At 39.4% G+C, this 17294-nt stretch overlaps 2 protein-coding genes across 7 annotated transcripts in view; one reads left to right on the top strand and one right to left on the bottom strand.

The window, feature by feature from the left end:
- Window positions 1-2089, top strand: part of TRIM37 (tripartite motif containing 37) — a 108210-nt gene extending 106121 nt beyond the window's left edge. The window contains exon 25 of the mRNA XM_006218008.3: window positions 1835-2089. Coding sequence (XP_006218070.1) covers window positions 1835-1838 — 4 coding nt within the window. The 3' untranslated portion in view covers window positions 1839-2089. The remainder of the gene's footprint in view (window positions 1-1834) is intronic.
- Window positions 2090-3047: 958 nt separating this feature from the next.
- The window catches only part of PPM1E (protein phosphatase, Mg2+/Mn2+ dependent 1E), a 117206-nt gene continuing 102959 nt past the window's right edge, over window positions 3048-17294 (bottom strand). For all 6 annotated transcript variants that reach the window (XM_072940223.1, XM_072940225.1, XM_072940226.1 and 3 more), the window contains 5 exons: window positions 16617-16816; window positions 12300-12488; window positions 9755-9898; window positions 9422-9515; window positions 3048-4737 (listed from right to left, as the gene is read on the bottom strand). In XM_072940223.1, coding sequence (XP_072796324.1) covers window positions 3680-4737; window positions 9422-9515; window positions 9755-9898; window positions 12300-12488; window positions 16617-16816 — 1685 coding nt within the window. In that variant the 3' untranslated portion in view covers window positions 3048-3679. The remainder of the gene's footprint in view (window positions 4738-9421; window positions 9516-9754; window positions 9899-12299; window positions 12489-16616; window positions 16817-17294) is intronic.

The raw sequence follows: 17294 nt of genomic DNA, 5'->3' as shown, positions 1-17294 counted from the left end.
ATTATTTTTCAACACAGTACCATTTGTCTGGAAAATAGTCATGTTATAATACTGGCAGTATCTTGTTTTGAAAAAAAAAAACACGTAAGCTAGTCACAGGTCAGAACAGAGGAGTGGTATTTGTCCTTTAACATCATGTGATTTTTGAAAAGTGAAAAAATTATGTTCTCTCTTTTGCTAACTTATGATCCGAAGAAAAACTGTCTCAAATTATATGACCAAAACTGTAGTATCCCTTTTTATGGCCTGGCTTAGGTGAGAATGATTAAACAAATTATGTTTAAACATTAAAATAATAATTTTGATCACTTTCTCACAAAGCCTCAGCAAGCCTTTGATGTAGAAGGAAGTACTTGAATGACAGCAGTTTCATCTGTGAACACGGAACTTCCTTTATGCATCATTTCGTCTGCCCACTGGCTGTTGCATCTCTTACTGGCCACAGTGTTCCAGCAACGGAGTGTGGTTGTCATGAAGATGCAGCGTGACACTATACCACCACGTTGACATTGTACCACTATAAATGTGGTCAGAATCAGACTCAGTGTTGACGTTGACATTGTTGACGCTGTCCTTGGGGAAAGTGTTACTTTCAGGGATCCTCCTAATGAAATTAAATGCAACAGGAACTTTAATCTTATTAATTCAAGGACAATGGATGGCACTTTTAGGTAAAGGAAAGATATATACATGTGTTTCCACCATCCTCTTTAGTACAGCCCCAGTGTTTGGTGCTGTAATGTTGCTTAAACTCAGATATCCCTCAAAAGTACACATTTAGAAAGTGAACAAAGGAAGCCTTTAAATTAGGGGCTGATGCCCTTTGAAACTCACAGTGAATGTACAAGGAGTTTGTACTGACTTCAGTTGGTGACTTGAAGTCTGTTTCCCTAACCCTTACTACACTTTCTGTTTTATATTTATTTCACTATTTCCTATTTTAACAAAACTTTAGCAAGCAAACAGATTGATGCAGATCATGTTAAATTGTAAAAGGGATACTGCCACTGTTAGGAACTGAGTGTAGAACTTCCACCACCACTAAATTACACAATGAATAAAAGTACAAAACACGTAATTCACAGACTATATACCTCAGCATTAACAGTTAATATATATTATATACTTTTATATCTGTCTAATATTTTTACAATCACCAGATACACCATCATTAAATACAAGTTACAGAAATGTGTAGATACCATTAGTTAGAGGGGTACTTATTGCTTACATCAGCAAGCAGCAAATAAGGGCACAGGATTTGAACTGAAGGGAACTATTTTCTATCACCAGTGGCATTAAGATATAACACTGCATTTCACAAAGCACTGCTTTTTATCTAGTTTATAGAACCAAGAGCAGCATATATCAGACCAATAACCACTACTTAAAATGTATTCTAGAATTTTAAAGGACCTACCTTACAAATGGTACCTATCTACTCTATAAATATGCATGTTGTGAACAAATGAATAGTTGCTTTTTTTTTTTTTACAATATTGGCTTAAAACTTGACCACACTAGAACTACTTTGCTTTATTTTCTAGAGGGCTACTAGTATGAGAAATGGAGTTAACACTGCTTATTAGTCACACCTACAAAATTCAGACCCTTAAAGATGTAGTCTGTTTGTCCCAATTTCATCCAACCATTTTTCCCCACTGGAAAAAAACCTATTACTTGTACACCTTCTTTCCTTTCGCTTTCTTTATTTTGATCAAAATCATTAGCAGTCGACAACTATAAGAAAATCTTTCCAAGAATTTTTTTTAATTTAAGTGCTTTGGACTATAATATATACCAATGTTCTGCCTCTGTTTTCTTGTTTCCTTAGATAATTTGATTTGAAACTGACACTGCACCTGATGGGTTGTTAACAAGATCTAGGCTTCAGAAAATGACAGATGTGAGTGAGGTCCAGGTATGGGGGCAAAGCCTCGGGATGGTGAGAAGATTCTGGTACTATAGTTGGAGCCATGTTTACGCCCTCCTTTTCAGCCATGTGTCACGAGACGTGAGAAGAGAAATACTGAAAAGCTCTACGTACATCCAAATTTTTAAAAATAAAATCTGTAGATTAACAATCTGACTATTGCTAAAGTGGAGCTGTTTTTCTTTATTTGATATCGCTACCCTGGCACCCAGAAATGTGCTAGTCCTCTGTGTTTTTAAAATCTAGGGATTTTAGTCCTTCATTATGGGTCTGGGGAACATAACGTAATTGTATTGGTATTACGTGAACACACAATTGTCAGTGGACATTTCTCAGCAAGAGCATTTAGTGCCTCCCAGCAGGAAGAGGGAGTGAGCAGGACAGCAGGCCGCTCCTGGGCACTGGCGTGGCTGCTCCGTGCCTGACTGGGGAGGGTAAACTGTCATGTGGAGACAGACACGATTCTCAGAGAATCAGGCTGCCTCACCAAATGAATCTGATTATTAGTTTGTTTGCTGCGTCTAGTTACAGATACGCTTCTGACTTGAAACTGCACAAGTGGCAAAAAGCGGACAATTTCAAAATGTCAAATGTAAATAAATATTGAAATGAAAAACACATGTCCTGTCTGTGCGGTCTGAAGCTGCAGGTAGTAGCAGGACTGAGTTACAGCTGAACAGACCTCATTTCAGTGATCTGCATTCTCTTGGCACTTGGCCTCTGGGCTCATATAGGCAGTACTTTCAGCCTTTTCCACACCAATTAGTTCATTACCTTGGGGGAAACAATTTTAGAGAAGTTAAAACTAGTATTTTTCATTCTCCAAAACCCCTGATTTTATTGTAGTATATGCCTTTGCTGTCTGTGAACTTTAAAAAAAAAAAGGCAGAAAACATAGAAACACTTCGATTTTCTTTTAAAATGGCAATTTGATTCTGGTATATTTGTACCTGAAATCATCTCCATTAAACAAGTTTTATTCCTGAGATGAAGGTACAGTGAAAAACACATTAGCATCATAGGTTAAAACCAGCTGACAGAGGTCTTCTAAAATAATAAGTAATTCTGTCAAAAGCACCGTAACAGGTAATAAAACTCCCAGATAGCTAACAGCCCTAGGAAATACTTTTTAATTCAAAAAATTTTCAGTCTTATGGTACAGAAAACAAAACTAGTGAATCCGTTTGACTGTATACCGCTTCACAAGTCAGAATATGACATTTTTACCCTAGTTTTCTGCTTTCATTGTTACCAGTTAAAACCCATATGGCTTTTAGACCTACCTACCCAAAAAAGGGGGAGAGGTTTTTCCCTCATAGTCCCCAGTCTTTTGAGGAACATTCCCCAACTTGATCAAATTCTGCATTAAGTTTTCCAGAGAGATAGGCACATCAGACCAGCTTTCACCTGCACTGAGATTTCAACACTATATGTATCCTGGCTGAAATAACTAACTCTTTAAGCCTCCACTAGTGACGTGAAGGGGTCACAGGGTGGGGGTTGTCTGTAGGTATGGAGACACATCACAGGGACCAGTTGTGTAATTTTGCTAGTGAAACTGCCAATACTTTATTAGATTGAAAACACTGTATTGAGTTTCCTAGAGATCTATTTACATTTAAGAATTGAACCATCCATGGTTTCATAATGAAGCACACATATTTCAGAAATGTCTACCTTGTTTCTACTCTGATGGTGATATTTTTATTGGGGGAGAGCTAGCTAGCCTACTTTAAAGAGAAAGTATTATATTTTAAAGCTCCAGGGAAGATCTGGGTATGGAATATCATTCTTTTTGAACTTTCTTGTCATGATTTCACTGTACCCTTTCCAACTATTTTGCCTCCATGGCAGAGAACTTCTTAACATCCTATTTCTCTTCCCACTTCGAGTAAGTGAGGTCAGGCTAGCGCCTATTTTGTGGGAAGGCTCTCGAGCAGAGAGAAGTGAATAAAACTTTGGATTAAACTTGAATCCGTGCCGCCTCTTTGAGTAGTGGCAGCGTACATGAGACAATCTAGAAACTCTCTTTCCCAGGAATTTGAGCTGTTCATTTTCCAACCTAGAACAGACAGGAGACCAGCTCTCCATTCTGCATATCTGTTGCCCTGTTGAACCCAAATTAAAAGAAGAGGGAACCTCTCCAGCACCACTCCATTCAGGCAATGATGATTGAACTGATTTTTTCTCCATTATTAGCTCATTAATAAGATTTGCTTTCTTTGGTGCATCAGGACCAAGCATCTCAACTGGTGGCAAAAACTGGGCACTGTGAGGTTTGCTTGCTTCTATTTGTGTGAGATCTAGGTAGCCTGGGTCTTCCAGCACGTTGATTTGGGACCCTGGGCTCAGGCTGGTTCTATCAGTGAATGAATCCACGCGCCCATCATAGCCTAGATCAGCAGGTGCTGAGCACTGGTGCTGCGGCCAAGGGCGTTTGCACTCTCCATGATTCTCCTTATCATCCCCACCATCTTCTTGCCCTCCTTGAAAAGAGTTCTCTGTCCAATCTGATTCCTCACTAACATTTACAGCTTTGTTCATGTCCCTCAGGAATACCACAATAACAGTGATGTTATCACTTGACCCAGCATCACGAGCTGATGCCACTAATTTGTGGGCCACCATGCTGCTGTCTCCATTATTCTCTTTCAAGTGATCAGACACAACTTTCACTGCCTCATCAGGGTTCACGGTGTCATAGAAGCCATCACAGGCCAGAATGAGGTAGTCTTCAGTTCCATCTAAAACAGTAGAGGCAGAATCTGCATCCCCACAGATATATGGCTTATGTTCGGCATCTCCTGCGGGAATTAGAAAATAGGTCAGATTTTGGTTTATCGTGCATGTAGGAATATTTATGGGCAGCTCAAATGTCCGACGCAGAGAAGGGCCCTCGGATGAGGAACAGCATTAGCAAAGACAGGCAACTGCTAGGGAGTGGTCTCTAGCTGAACACCGGGTGCTTGGGGTGGCTGCAGACTAGAGACCTCGGGCTCAGCTAAGCTAGGTTTCTACCACCAGACAACTGAGATAACTGATTGTCTGCACTGCACTGTGGAACTTCCAGATCCATTAACTGTTCACATTCATCGTTTTCCTTTAGTGCTTGGAGAGAGCCTTAGCAGAAGGGTCCTCAGTCTGCTTGGTAACCAAGTAACTTATTACTACAAGGGATACTCATTTACTTCTTTACATAAAAAACAAGAGTACTGAGCAATAGTTCCTACCTCGATTAGGATATCATCATTCATTGGTAAACAGTAGTTTTTGGGTTTTGCTTTTTTTTTTTTTAACAAAGTGCTTTATCATTCTTAAAGTAGTGGCATATAGCTTAGTGGTTAAGGATGCAAGCACTGTCAGACTGCCCAGATCTGGATCCTAGCATTTGTTACTTACAAACCCTGTTCAATTACTGTCTTTTTTATTGTAGTAAAACTGAACTTTTTGTTTGACTGGGGAAGATAAAATGAAGATAATTATACTTACTTAAATGATGTGGCCATATTATCATTGTTTCTGGTATGTGTTACAGGTTTTCTCCTACCCAAGTAAAGTTCTCTCCAACATTTCACATCGCTGTTTAATCCTCAGATGGGCCCAGAAGTGCACTGGGAACCTATAGATAACTCTGCCTGGAACCACCACGGGCACATGCCTCTCCAGCAGGGTGCATGATGGGATACCCTGAACTTAATATTTAATGACCTAGGTTAGTTTATCTATAAGGTAAGAAACTCCTCTTTTTTCTTACACTGGCCAGAACCATCTTCCTCAAGTATGGTATTGATTTCGTCAACTTCACTTGTATACTATGACACCTCCCAATAGCCTGTTAAAGCTAATTAAAACTTCCCAGGCACAGGAATTCAGTGTCCTCCACCAATCCACTTTACTAAATTTCTTCATCCCCTAATCCACTTGACTGTATTATTATCATCATTATTTTCTGAATTCCAGTTCTAAAAATAAATGTGATCTGAGTCATACTGTTCCCAAAAATCTTGTTTTAGTGCTTCAATTAAAAGGCTACTGCAACTGTTAGTTTGGAACAGAACATACAAAGATTTGCACAGAGAAAATGCTGCCAAAATTCTGGCTTTTCACCTGCTCTACTGCTGATGTCAAATTCATGGCATTTCGCCCCCAAATTTGGTAGGAGGGCATGATTATCCATTTCATGGTAGAAATGGCACCATCCTTTTGTCTTCAACCTCCTCTCTCCATATGCTAGGAAACATATCATGCCTCTGTCACCTTTGGATCATAAATCTGAAGGGCTCATGGGGAGACACAGTTGAAAAGCTTTTTATTTTTAAAGTGTTAAGCGTCACTTATTTTCTAAATAGAGCTGAACTCTGCTCAGGAGTCCTTTTTCTTGTCCCCCTTTAGCCCCTTATTTTGCTCCATGAGCTTCCTAAATCTTTCTCATATTCATCTCCTTCCAATTAAGCTACTGGATTTTGGTAAGATGACCTCATTTCCTACTTCAAAGAAAATTAAGTTTATCAGGCCTGAATTCCCTCAATTCCTACCCACCCTCACCCGCAGTGTTTTAAAAACTCTTCAGAGATCCACTCATCCGCAGCCATTGTCTCAGAGCTGACCTGTGCGGTTGGACCTGTCTCTCTGTGACTCTGGTTTCTCTCTCTCTCTCACTGTCAATTTCTCTTCCACTTGCTCTCTCCTTTTAGCCTAAAACAGTGCCCTGATCTAAAATCTCATCCTAAAAACATAAAACAATGAAAGCAACCATTTTGCAAATCAGGTTTTCCCTCGAATGACCGCAGTATTTCCCTTCACCACCAAATAGCCAAAGGAATGAAATCTATACGTGTTCCTATTTTCAAAAGCCTGAATTTTTAACCCACATCTCACTTGACCTCTGTAGCACTTGATCCTGGTGATTACTCACTCCTAGAAGCTCCCTCCCCTTAGCATCTGTGATACCCCATTTCTGTGTGTCTCTCTGATTTTCTTGACTGGCTCCTTCACTTCATAATGGCACCGATAATCACTGACTGACTTTGCCAGGCAGGGTTCTAAGTGTGGTGCCTGTATTATATATCATTTAGTACAAAAACTATGAATTAGATACTGCTACTATTCCCACTTTACAAAGGAACAAATAGACACAGAGAAGTTATGTAAATTTCCCAAGGCCTGCAGCTGGTAAAGTGGCAGAGCCAAGAGAACAGACCCAGAGAGCACGACTTCATGTTATTCTACCGTAAGTAAGTAATGAGGCTCATCCTTGGTCTCGCTTCACATTACATGTTCCTGGGTAATGTCATCCAGGCCTATAGTTTCAACTCGTGTGTGTATGTATGTGTGTGTGTATATATATATGTGTGTGTGTGTGTGTGTGTGTATATATATATAAAATCACTTCACAGGGTGCTAATATTATTGCCAAAATGGGATGAATTCCCAAATCTGTCCAACTCAGAGCTCTCTGCTAAGCTCCGGATCTGTATTTCCAACTGCATATAAATTGTGTCTTCTAAGACATCCCATAGGTACCTAGAATATAAAATATGTGCAAAGTGAACTCATTGCTGCCCTCCTCCCTGCCCCCCAAACCACTGCTGCTGCTTTATTGCAAATGTTTTATCACATTCTCAGTCACGTAAGTTAGAAACCTGGAAGTTAACATTCCTCTTCCCCCACAGTGTCAGTTCTGTCTCGTCAATTTATACCCTCCTCTGTATCCCTTCTCAGCTGTCCTCATCTCTAACAAAACAGCCTCCTGAATGATCTCTCATCAAGGCTTTCTACTCCAGTTTGTCTTCCATAGTCATTACAGATATTTATAAACACAAGCCTGTCCTTGTGGGCCTCTACTTATTCACCTGATAGAGTCCGGACTACTCAGCCTGGCATCTAAGCTCCTTCGTAGTCTGTTGCCAACACTTACCTCGTAGCACTCCCACCCTCTGCCCTGGCCTCCGCTGCTTGTCGCTGTTCCTAGAACAAGACGGGCCCTGTAGATGCCCATGTGTTTGTACTCCCTACACCTTCATGTCCTCTAAACACTGTCCTCCATGTGCAACTCAGAAGTCACTTCCTCTCTGAAGTCGGCCTTGTTCTCTCTTAGGTTGTCATTTATTCAAGGACATTCCTTCCCTGCTTTAGTTTCCCCGTGTGTCATATTTTTAGAAACAAGAAAAGGCAAGTATTCGCTAGTAAAGTTGATTCTATACCAAGCATTAAAAATACCTCTCAATACTCTTAACAAAGACAGTAAGATCAAGAGAATTGGTCTTTGGCTGGAGTTGTCAAAAATAATTCTATATGAGGGTGTGTTTTAGAAATCAGAAATTTCCCCCTTTTGGCCTTAGTCCAGAGTCCCTAATAACCCCCTCAGTCTAAGGTGAAGCCAGCTCTCCATTTCTCAGGTGGTATTTGCAGAATCTTTGAGCTTCCTCTTTCTCTCTCAGCCTTCTGCTCACATTTGGGCCACTTCACAGCTTGCCAGCACCTTCCCAAGGAGTGAGAGGGGAATCATATCAGTGGTGCAAGTAAACCAGTCCTTTGAAATTTTGTTAATGTTCTGGAATTTTTTGGTAATGATAAGCAAAATTTGGGGATTAGATGTCAATTCCATTTATCCATGTTTATCACTATGTCAAACTACTCCATTACCTAGGAGGCAGTGACAAACAACTGCAGGATATATGCATGTCACCCACAGAGACACACACACTGATATATTCTTTCTAAAAAACAGAAAGTGAAGCTAAGCCATGAAGCCTAAAATAATAAACTCAGGCACCAAAGTGAAACAGACAGAAACAGGACTATAGCTCCGTTTTTTGAACTTATACCCTTGCATTTTGTCCAGTCAACTTAGCTGTTTACTCTATAAATTTTAGATAAAGAGTTTCATTGACTCCCCTCCTTTTGAAGAATTTAGTTCCCAGGGAGGCAGATTCTTTGAAACCCCAGGGTTATCTGACAACATACATTCCACATACAGTATAATTAGTTTTCTCATTTTAATACAGTAAAAATTATTTTCATCTAAAGAGCATGTTTTTCCGATGAATTTATTCTCTATTCTTTATTACACTTTAGAATTAATTGAAAAAATTAAAGATACAAGGTAAAAAAGTATGGGGGGACTTCCATTTTTCTGGAAAAAACTATTAAAAGCTAAATATGACCCAAAATGGAATGAAGAATGAGGATCACTATGGTTTTAAGCAGATTTGTGTACCAAAGATTTAAAGGATTCTATTAAAAAAAAGACAGAAACTAGTAAATTCTGTATTTCTTAATATACTTTCCCTTTTAATAATGGAATTTATATGAGTAGGTTAATTAAATAATTAAAAGAGGGATTATCTGATTGTTATTTTATACATTACTAAACACTCTGAAAATGTAAGTTATTATCTCAGGTTCCCTTGTTGTATCAGATTAATATAAGACAATGTGCTAGAAGAGGACAGTTTGGAGAAACAAAAATTAATTGGTTTTTCCTACCAATAGCTCTGGAGACCGACAAACTTCCATTCACCCTCCAGGCACCAAACCAGACTACACAACCTCCAAGGGCCTCAATTCGCTGCTTTTCATCCTACACAGCAATGCAAGAGAAAGAAGCAAATAATTGGGTTCAGGATTTATTCATCTACCTTAACAGTACACAACAGATAACGATACTCATCAGCTTCCCGGGAAGGGTTCTCTTTAATTTTCCTTTCGAAGTTGGGCATGGTTGCTGAGTGACTGGTGATAATTATAATAATTAAGTGAAATTAGTAATGAGAAAACTGCCTTTGTGGCATGCACCTTAACAGAACAGACCATACTTACCTCTCTGTCCGGTTTGTGTGGCTTCATTAGTTCAACAGCTTGGCCCTTTCTCACAAGCATAACCTGGGAATCACCCACCCAGGCCACATGAAGCATGTTGCCTCTGATAAACGTCACCACTCCTGTGGTCCCACATCTTAAACTCTGAAAATAAATTTTTAAAAAGTCAGTAAAAATAAGCAGACATCTAATTCTCATTGAGAAGCAATTTATAGGTAATACAGACATTTCAGTGGAAAGCTAGACTACTAAGAACTCGATTTCACAAATAGCAATTTCTATTTCTCGGTGCTTTTTCAGGTGTTTGTATGTATTTGTATGTACACACAAACACAGACCCATTTTATCTGTGATATGCAAGGCAGGGATGATTATCAATTCCATTTTATATGCAGGTCAGAAAACTATGGCAGGTTATGTGACTTGTCCAAGGGCAGGTAGCTGATTAGTATTAAACGGAAATTCTTCCTCTTAGTCCAGTGCTAAACCATTTTATCAACCCTTAAAAGATTTCCATATTCTGGTCTCTATTTTGTTACTGACCTATTCAGGGGGTGAGTCCTAGCTTCACAAAGTAACATACAAAGCATCTGATTGACACACAACAAATGCTTCCATACTTGGGATATTAAGATAGGAGCCAAGAGATAACATACATTCCCTGGAGTGCTAAGTTGTTTATACCTTTAAGAAACAAAAACAAAAAACTCCTACAATAATTTTAGGGGCCTTTGCTTTTGGAACGTTCTATAAAAAACTAACAGCCTGAAATTTCACCACAGTAGCTCAGTATCACTGTACTTCATGCTCTTGATACTACTATACTAAAATGACATCTCCATTTGACATGAGTCACCACCAAATGAGTATGACTTTCTGTTACTAAGGACTTGGCCGAAATTAGAACCAATGCGTCAAGGGTGGTAGAAGGCCCCTTGTATCCAATGAAAAAACAACTTCTCATTTTCCCTGTATAGGGAAAGTTTGTTATAAATCCTCACCCACCAATAAATTGTCTTCCCACACAGAATGTTCAAAACCTCAGCCCCCTGCAACACATGATAAAGACACTCAGCACATATGCCCTGGAGAGAAACAGGAGGCAGGGCTGCCTCACAACGGGACGAGCTGCTTGCTTCCCAGCAGTCAGCAGCACCCGGAAGCACAAGGAGGAGAAAAGCAACTGCTGAGACAATCCTAAATTATTCAGGAGAGCTGCTGGCAAGCCCGAGGGACACTGGGATCATTGGCAAAGCAAATCAGGTGCACGTGGTCAGGAAAAAAAGCCTTGATTTTGAGGACACAGAGGGAAAGGGACAGAACAGAGGATGAAGACAGTTACTCTCTTCAGTTTCACGTTGATGATTACAGATCACCTCTCAGGGGCCAGCACTTGTCCTCAGTCAGGATGGTGACAGCCGGCAGCTCCGAGGCAGGCAGAGCCAAGCGGTGCCCGCCCTCAAGGGACTGGCAAGGTCTGAGGTCAACAGCTGTATTTTGTTTTCTAGCCCCACCTCTCAGTGCAGACCTTAGTGGTTACTGTTGTTGGATTTCCATCTTAATCTAAACCTGGGGAGGGAGGGTGTCAGGTGGGGGAATACAGAATATTTCCCTTGCTTAACACCAAGTAGTTCTGAATTATTGCTTCATTAATTCCAAACCCCACTATTGCTGTATAGCATAACCATGAGATCAAAGAAATGGATTAAATGACCACCCTTCTCTCTCCAAGTCCATTTCAAAAACAGTTAATGTTTAAATCATAGGGCAGGAGTCTTATTTTCTGTGTGTATATAATTCTGCAATTACTTTTAAAGTTAAAAATTATTCTCTTTCTGTTGGTCCCCAGTTAGAAATGAATATAGAGTACTGTAGTTAATTATGTTCCAATGCCCGGAATGATAATTAGATTAAAATTTTTACTTCTAGATCTTAATATAGAGCCCCTGTCATTCATTCAGAGTAAAACGTTAGGTCTGATTAACCTTAAGAAACTAGGACATGAGCTCTGACTTTTCTTCCTGTCTAAAAAAAAAAAATCAGTTTAAGGATCATCTAAGGATTCACTCTCTGCAAGCAAGATTTTCCTCAAGAGATACACAGCAAAACACTGCCAACCAATTTAGAACCAAATGTATGGGAGAAATCCCAGCTTCTGTTTCTTTTTTAGATCATTGTTTTAATCACCATATCCAGATTTTTGTCAGCAAAAGTCTGCTTAAAGAGATGGTCCTGGTGTGAACCTGACAGGCAATGGTGAATAAGATAAAACTCACCTGGCAAATCCAGCGGTGGACTGGCTTTCTAGAAAAATTACAGCTTGGAATTCCTATACAGGACATGATAGCACCCCACTACGTCTATTACTAAAAAGGGAGTTAGAACGACAACAGAACCCAATACTGTGTGTCAAGAATATAGTTTGGATGAGAGCTTTAAATAGCGCCTACCCCAGGAGAGACAATCCAAAGTAGCCCTTTAACCACCGAACCAGTTGAGCTCAGCCAGTGCATTCATGACCGGAACGGATGAGAAAATGGCATACCTCCCTGGCTGCTTTCTGTACAAACCGCTCGTCAGTGACCCGGAAGGCCCGGCACAGGGCCTCAGCAGGATCATGGGGGAACATCTCCTGGCGTACTAAGTTAACGTGCAGGTGAATGGAAGCATAGATGGCCGCGTCCACGCCCCCGTGGCCATCAAACACTGCAAAGTAAGCTTGTTCTTCCTGGTCCTGTCAGCGGAAACACGAACAGTTAAGGGCGTTAGGTACAGCGTAACGCAGATGAGCCAACCCCCTGCACTACTGCCCATCCTCCTCCACGACATTTGTCACCTAGATAAGGAGACTGAATGTTTCCTTTTTCTGACATGCCTGATCAACTGCTAAAATACCTGCAGTATCAGGGCATCTGTGTGTACACACCAGAACGCTGGAACACATCATGCCCAATTAGCTCGGGCTGAAGTGCCCTCTCTGTGAAAGCTGTTGTCTTCTACCGTGGAAACCACCCACTTACATTTGCTTCAGACTTGCTGTTACAAGTTGTGGGGAGGGGGAGGAAAAGTATGAGAAGAAATTGAGCAAAGGCTATTCTGGATTGAGGATTTTTTTTCCAAAATAAAAGTATTTTAATAAAATTAGAAACAGAACAACAGGAATAATTGGCCTTCTAAGCATAAGGCCAATTAAGTTAGATTGTTTAAAATACACAGAGATAATGAGAGCATACACATACTTCTATAGAATGACCTTCATCCAAGGTCACACTGTATTCTCACCGTAAATAACACCGTCTCTCAGTTGGTTAGCCAAACTTGAGCTACGACAGATGTCTATATGCCCTGTACCTTGTCCCCTGATTTAAGATGTAGCTTCACATTTCCTTGCTCACCCACTGCTTGAAGCCCTAAGGCAGCTGCCAGGGTCTTCCAAACCTGTCCTTTGTCTTGACAAAGGAAGCCTAATCACAAGATGGCATTTAACCCATTAAGTACTTAGTTTTTCCTTTCTTTTCAAGTGTTTAAATCTCAGATCCAGCTCACTTGAGAGATCTGTAACTCCCTGAACTCTTACTGAATCCTGGGTTCCTTTTAGGCAACACTACGTAATGAGTTTCATTTGCAAGCTTTGATTTCTTCCTTGGGTTCAGAGAGCTCAGATGAGTCCAGGCCCTGTCATTCAAAGTAAATAAAATATACAAAGTAAATCATATAATTTTCTTGTACTTGTTTTCTCACCTATTAGGTAGGGACGAGTTGCTATGTCACGGGGCTTTGGAAGGACTACCAAGACAACAGGTGTAATTGTGCATCGGGAAAAAGTTCTTTTTAGAGGATATACTACATTTACTAAAGTACCAAATATAAGTGTCCATAAAGTAATGATAACACCCTAATATTATGAAATCTTTACCTAATACAGCTATTACAGCTACTTAATTTAGCAACTTAATCAATACCACCTATAATGTCATTAAAGATGATACTGATAAACAGAACTCTTTAGAAAAAATGTCCTGACATGTAGAATTTCTACCTTGTACTAAAGAAGTACTCATTTTCAACAAGGGGTTGATACCCAAAATAAATAGTTCATACAACACAACATCAAAAAAACAACCCAATCAAAAAATGGGCAGAAGACCTAAGTAGACATTTTTCCAAAGATACACAGATGACTAACAGGCATATGAAAAAATGCTCAACATCACTAATTATTAGAGAAATGCAAATAGTAACTATGAGATATCACCTCACACCTGTCAGAATGGCCATCACCAGAAATTCTACAAACAACAAATGTTGGCGAGAATGTGGGAAAAAAGAGAACCCTTATACACTGTTGATGGGAATGTAAATTGGTGCAGCCACTATGGAAAACAGAATAGAGGTTCCTCAAAAAACTAAAAATAGAACTACCACACGACCCAACAATTCCACTCCTGGGTATGTATCCAGAAAAAGCAAAAACACTAATTCAAAAAGATAGAGGCACCTCAATGTTCATGGCAGCACCTTTTACAATAGCCAAGACATGGAAACAACCCAAGTGTCCATCAACAGATGAACGAATAAAGGAGATATCATACACACACACACAACGGCATATTACTTGGCCATAAAAAAAGTGAAATTTTGCTGTTTGCAACAATGTGGATGGACCTGGAGGGTATTATGCTTAGTGAAATAAATCAGAGAAAATATGTATGTTATCACGTGGAATCTAAAAGATCAAACAAATGAATATAACAAAATGGAAACGGGCTCACAGAATAGGCAACAAACTAGTGGTTACCAGTGAGGAGAGGGAAGGGGGAGGGGTAAAATAAGGGGATTAAGAGGCACAAACTACTATGTATAAAATAAATAAGCTACAAGGATGTATTATGTAGTACGGGGAATATAGCCAATATAATAACTTTAAATGGAGTATTATAATCTATAATATTTTTAACTTACCATGTTGTATATTTGAAACTAATACTGTATACCAATATACCTCAATAAAATTTTTTTATTTAAAATAAATAAATAGATTTTTTTAATGCAGTAATTTTAAAACAATTCAATTGGCAGGCTAAGGGTAAAATGGAAAAATAGCATATCCAAGCAGTTTTTCAATGATGAGTGAGCTGCTGTGGGATCATTGCAGAGAGGAAGGGGGCAGTAACAGCTTTATGCAGGCATGAGAATATAACTTTAAACAATGTGAGACTGGCTGGAGATTCTTAAACAACATGCTATCAGAAGAAACAGAAAGGAGCCAAGTGGATCTCTTAAAAAAAGAAAATACTGCTGTGCCCCCCTGTTATAAAGACGATATATGTTTATTCAGACTAGTAAAGAAGTGTACAGAAGGAGATAAATATCTACAATCCCACCATGGACAGACAGTCTTTTTTCTATACATACAAATTTTTAATAGAATAAGAATCATGATGTACATAAAATTTTATATCCTGCTTTTTGTCATTTACCCTATCACTGCATCTCCCCCATGTAACTAGGGATTACTCAGACTTTATTTTAAATGGATATGTACTACACAGCCTATTAGCAGATCATAGTTATCATTTCCTATTTATAATGATTTAGATCATTTCCGGTTTTTTATTGACAATGTGTAAAACACTTGTCAAATAAAACATACGTAACAATTTTCTGCATTTCTGTTTCCTTGTAATATAAAATTAAAGGTATAATTATTAAATCAGAGGGCGTGAAAATTTATAAGGTTCTAAGTATATGTTGCCAAATTGACCTCAAAGCCTGCTGCACTGATAGCAAGGTGCTCCTTTCTCAGTTAGGCCTTTGGGTTGCTTTTGAGGCAAAATGAAAACCAACCAGATCAACAAACTGCAGTGATGCCCTTGAACCTGAGTGTAACCTTCCAGTGGGTGCAGTGATTTAAGGACTGTTGATCACACTGAGGCCTTTGGGGTTACACTTGCATGGGCGAGGTATCAGCTGATCTACCTTGTAACGTAAGCACCAATTACCTGCCCACCATCACTGCTTATCAAATCATAACAGTCAGCTAAAATTTAAACTTAGCTCCTACATGAAGGAAACAGCGTGCTTTGTATAATTCACTACATTGTAATTTTTAAGTTATGGACTTGAGTGAAGAAAAGAGGCAAGTGACAGGCAAAGGAAACAAACCTACCTCTGTTTGCATTAACATAAAAGAAAAAGAAGAGGAAGATAACAAGAAAATGGTTATTAAGTTGACAAGGCTCATATGATCCAATTTGTCAGTCACAGAGATTCGTGAAATGTAACTCCAGCTACTTTCCTATCTCAGAAACCAACCAAGATTTAAAAAAGAAAGTCACATGAAATCAGAAAACTGTCTCAGTCTCAAATTCATTCTTTTATGTTTGTGTTTTGTGTTGCTTCAGCTACAGAGTAATGTGGTAACTTAATAGACAATATTGGGTTATACTACAGAAATAGTTTCTTTAAAATAAAAACAGCTTTATTGAGATATAACAGTTTTCTTTTTTGTTTGTATGTTTATAGAATGTCTCTGGAAGGTTATGCAAGGACTGGTAACTTTGCTGGCCTCCATGGAGGGGAACTGAAGTGTCCGAGAGGCAAGGATAAGAGACAGATTGTTATTTTCTGACTACAAACCATGTGAATGCATTACCTATTCAAAATAACATAAAATAAATATTCCTTTTCTTTTGTCTAAAGACAGCAAATTTGTGCCATTTTGCCCTTAGTTCTATTCCAGCCTATCCAAGGTGTTTTTAGAGCATATTGGAAATTCTCCTGTTAGAAAACAGGTCCGTGATAGTGTTTCGTTTTGTTTTGTTTTTAAGAATCTCATTGACTCTTCAGAAGCGCCCTTTACCTCTAGGTTGAAGAGCATATTAAAGTCGGGAATGCAGACATGTTTGTCCTCCATTTTCCTGCGCATGTTTTTGATGGCGTGGATTGACGTCTCATAATAAAGCTGGGGTCTCCTGCGGAGAGGGAAGTCTTTCACCCAGCTGCAGCAAACCTCGTGTAGTTTGCTGAAGACAGAACGGGCCAGTTTCACCGTCTCAATCTCTGTGAAAGAAACACAGAAACCCCCAATGAAGAGCCTTGTAAAACCGCTTTTCACTTGCCCGCTTGGTAAAGACAGAAGTAGGTCACCTTAGTCAAACTCCTCCTGAATAGAGGAAATTTCTTCTCAAGAGAAAGGATGTGTTGCTTCTGAAGAGAGAAAATGACACCCCATCTAGTAGAAAATCATCCCCCAGCAGCTGCCTCTAAGATGTGCTTCTGTCATAAGGAGAAAACCTCCGACCAGGCTGGACGTTTCCCTAGGCTGGACTTCTTCCAGCCTGGGAAGTGCTCTGGCCACTGCTACCTAGTTCAGAGCACTTTTGTTTGGCTGCCATGGTTGTCATCTGGAGACCCAGGCCCCCTATGCTTAGAAGAATGACTGAAATATGAGCAGCGGTTATCCAACTAATTGGAAAATGAAAGGCTTATGAATACAGAGCATTTATTTGCAGGCTACAGAAGTAAGAAGAGTTTACTT

This window comes from Vicugna pacos, chromosome 16 (assembly GCF_048564905.1).
Source record: "Vicugna pacos chromosome 16, VicPac4, whole genome shotgun sequence".
In the NCBI taxonomy this organism is placed as follows: Eukaryota; Metazoa; Chordata; class Mammalia; order Artiodactyla; family Camelidae; genus Vicugna; species Vicugna pacos.
Note: the sequence above shows the minus strand (reverse complement) of the source record. Positions and strands in the feature narration are given on the sequence as shown.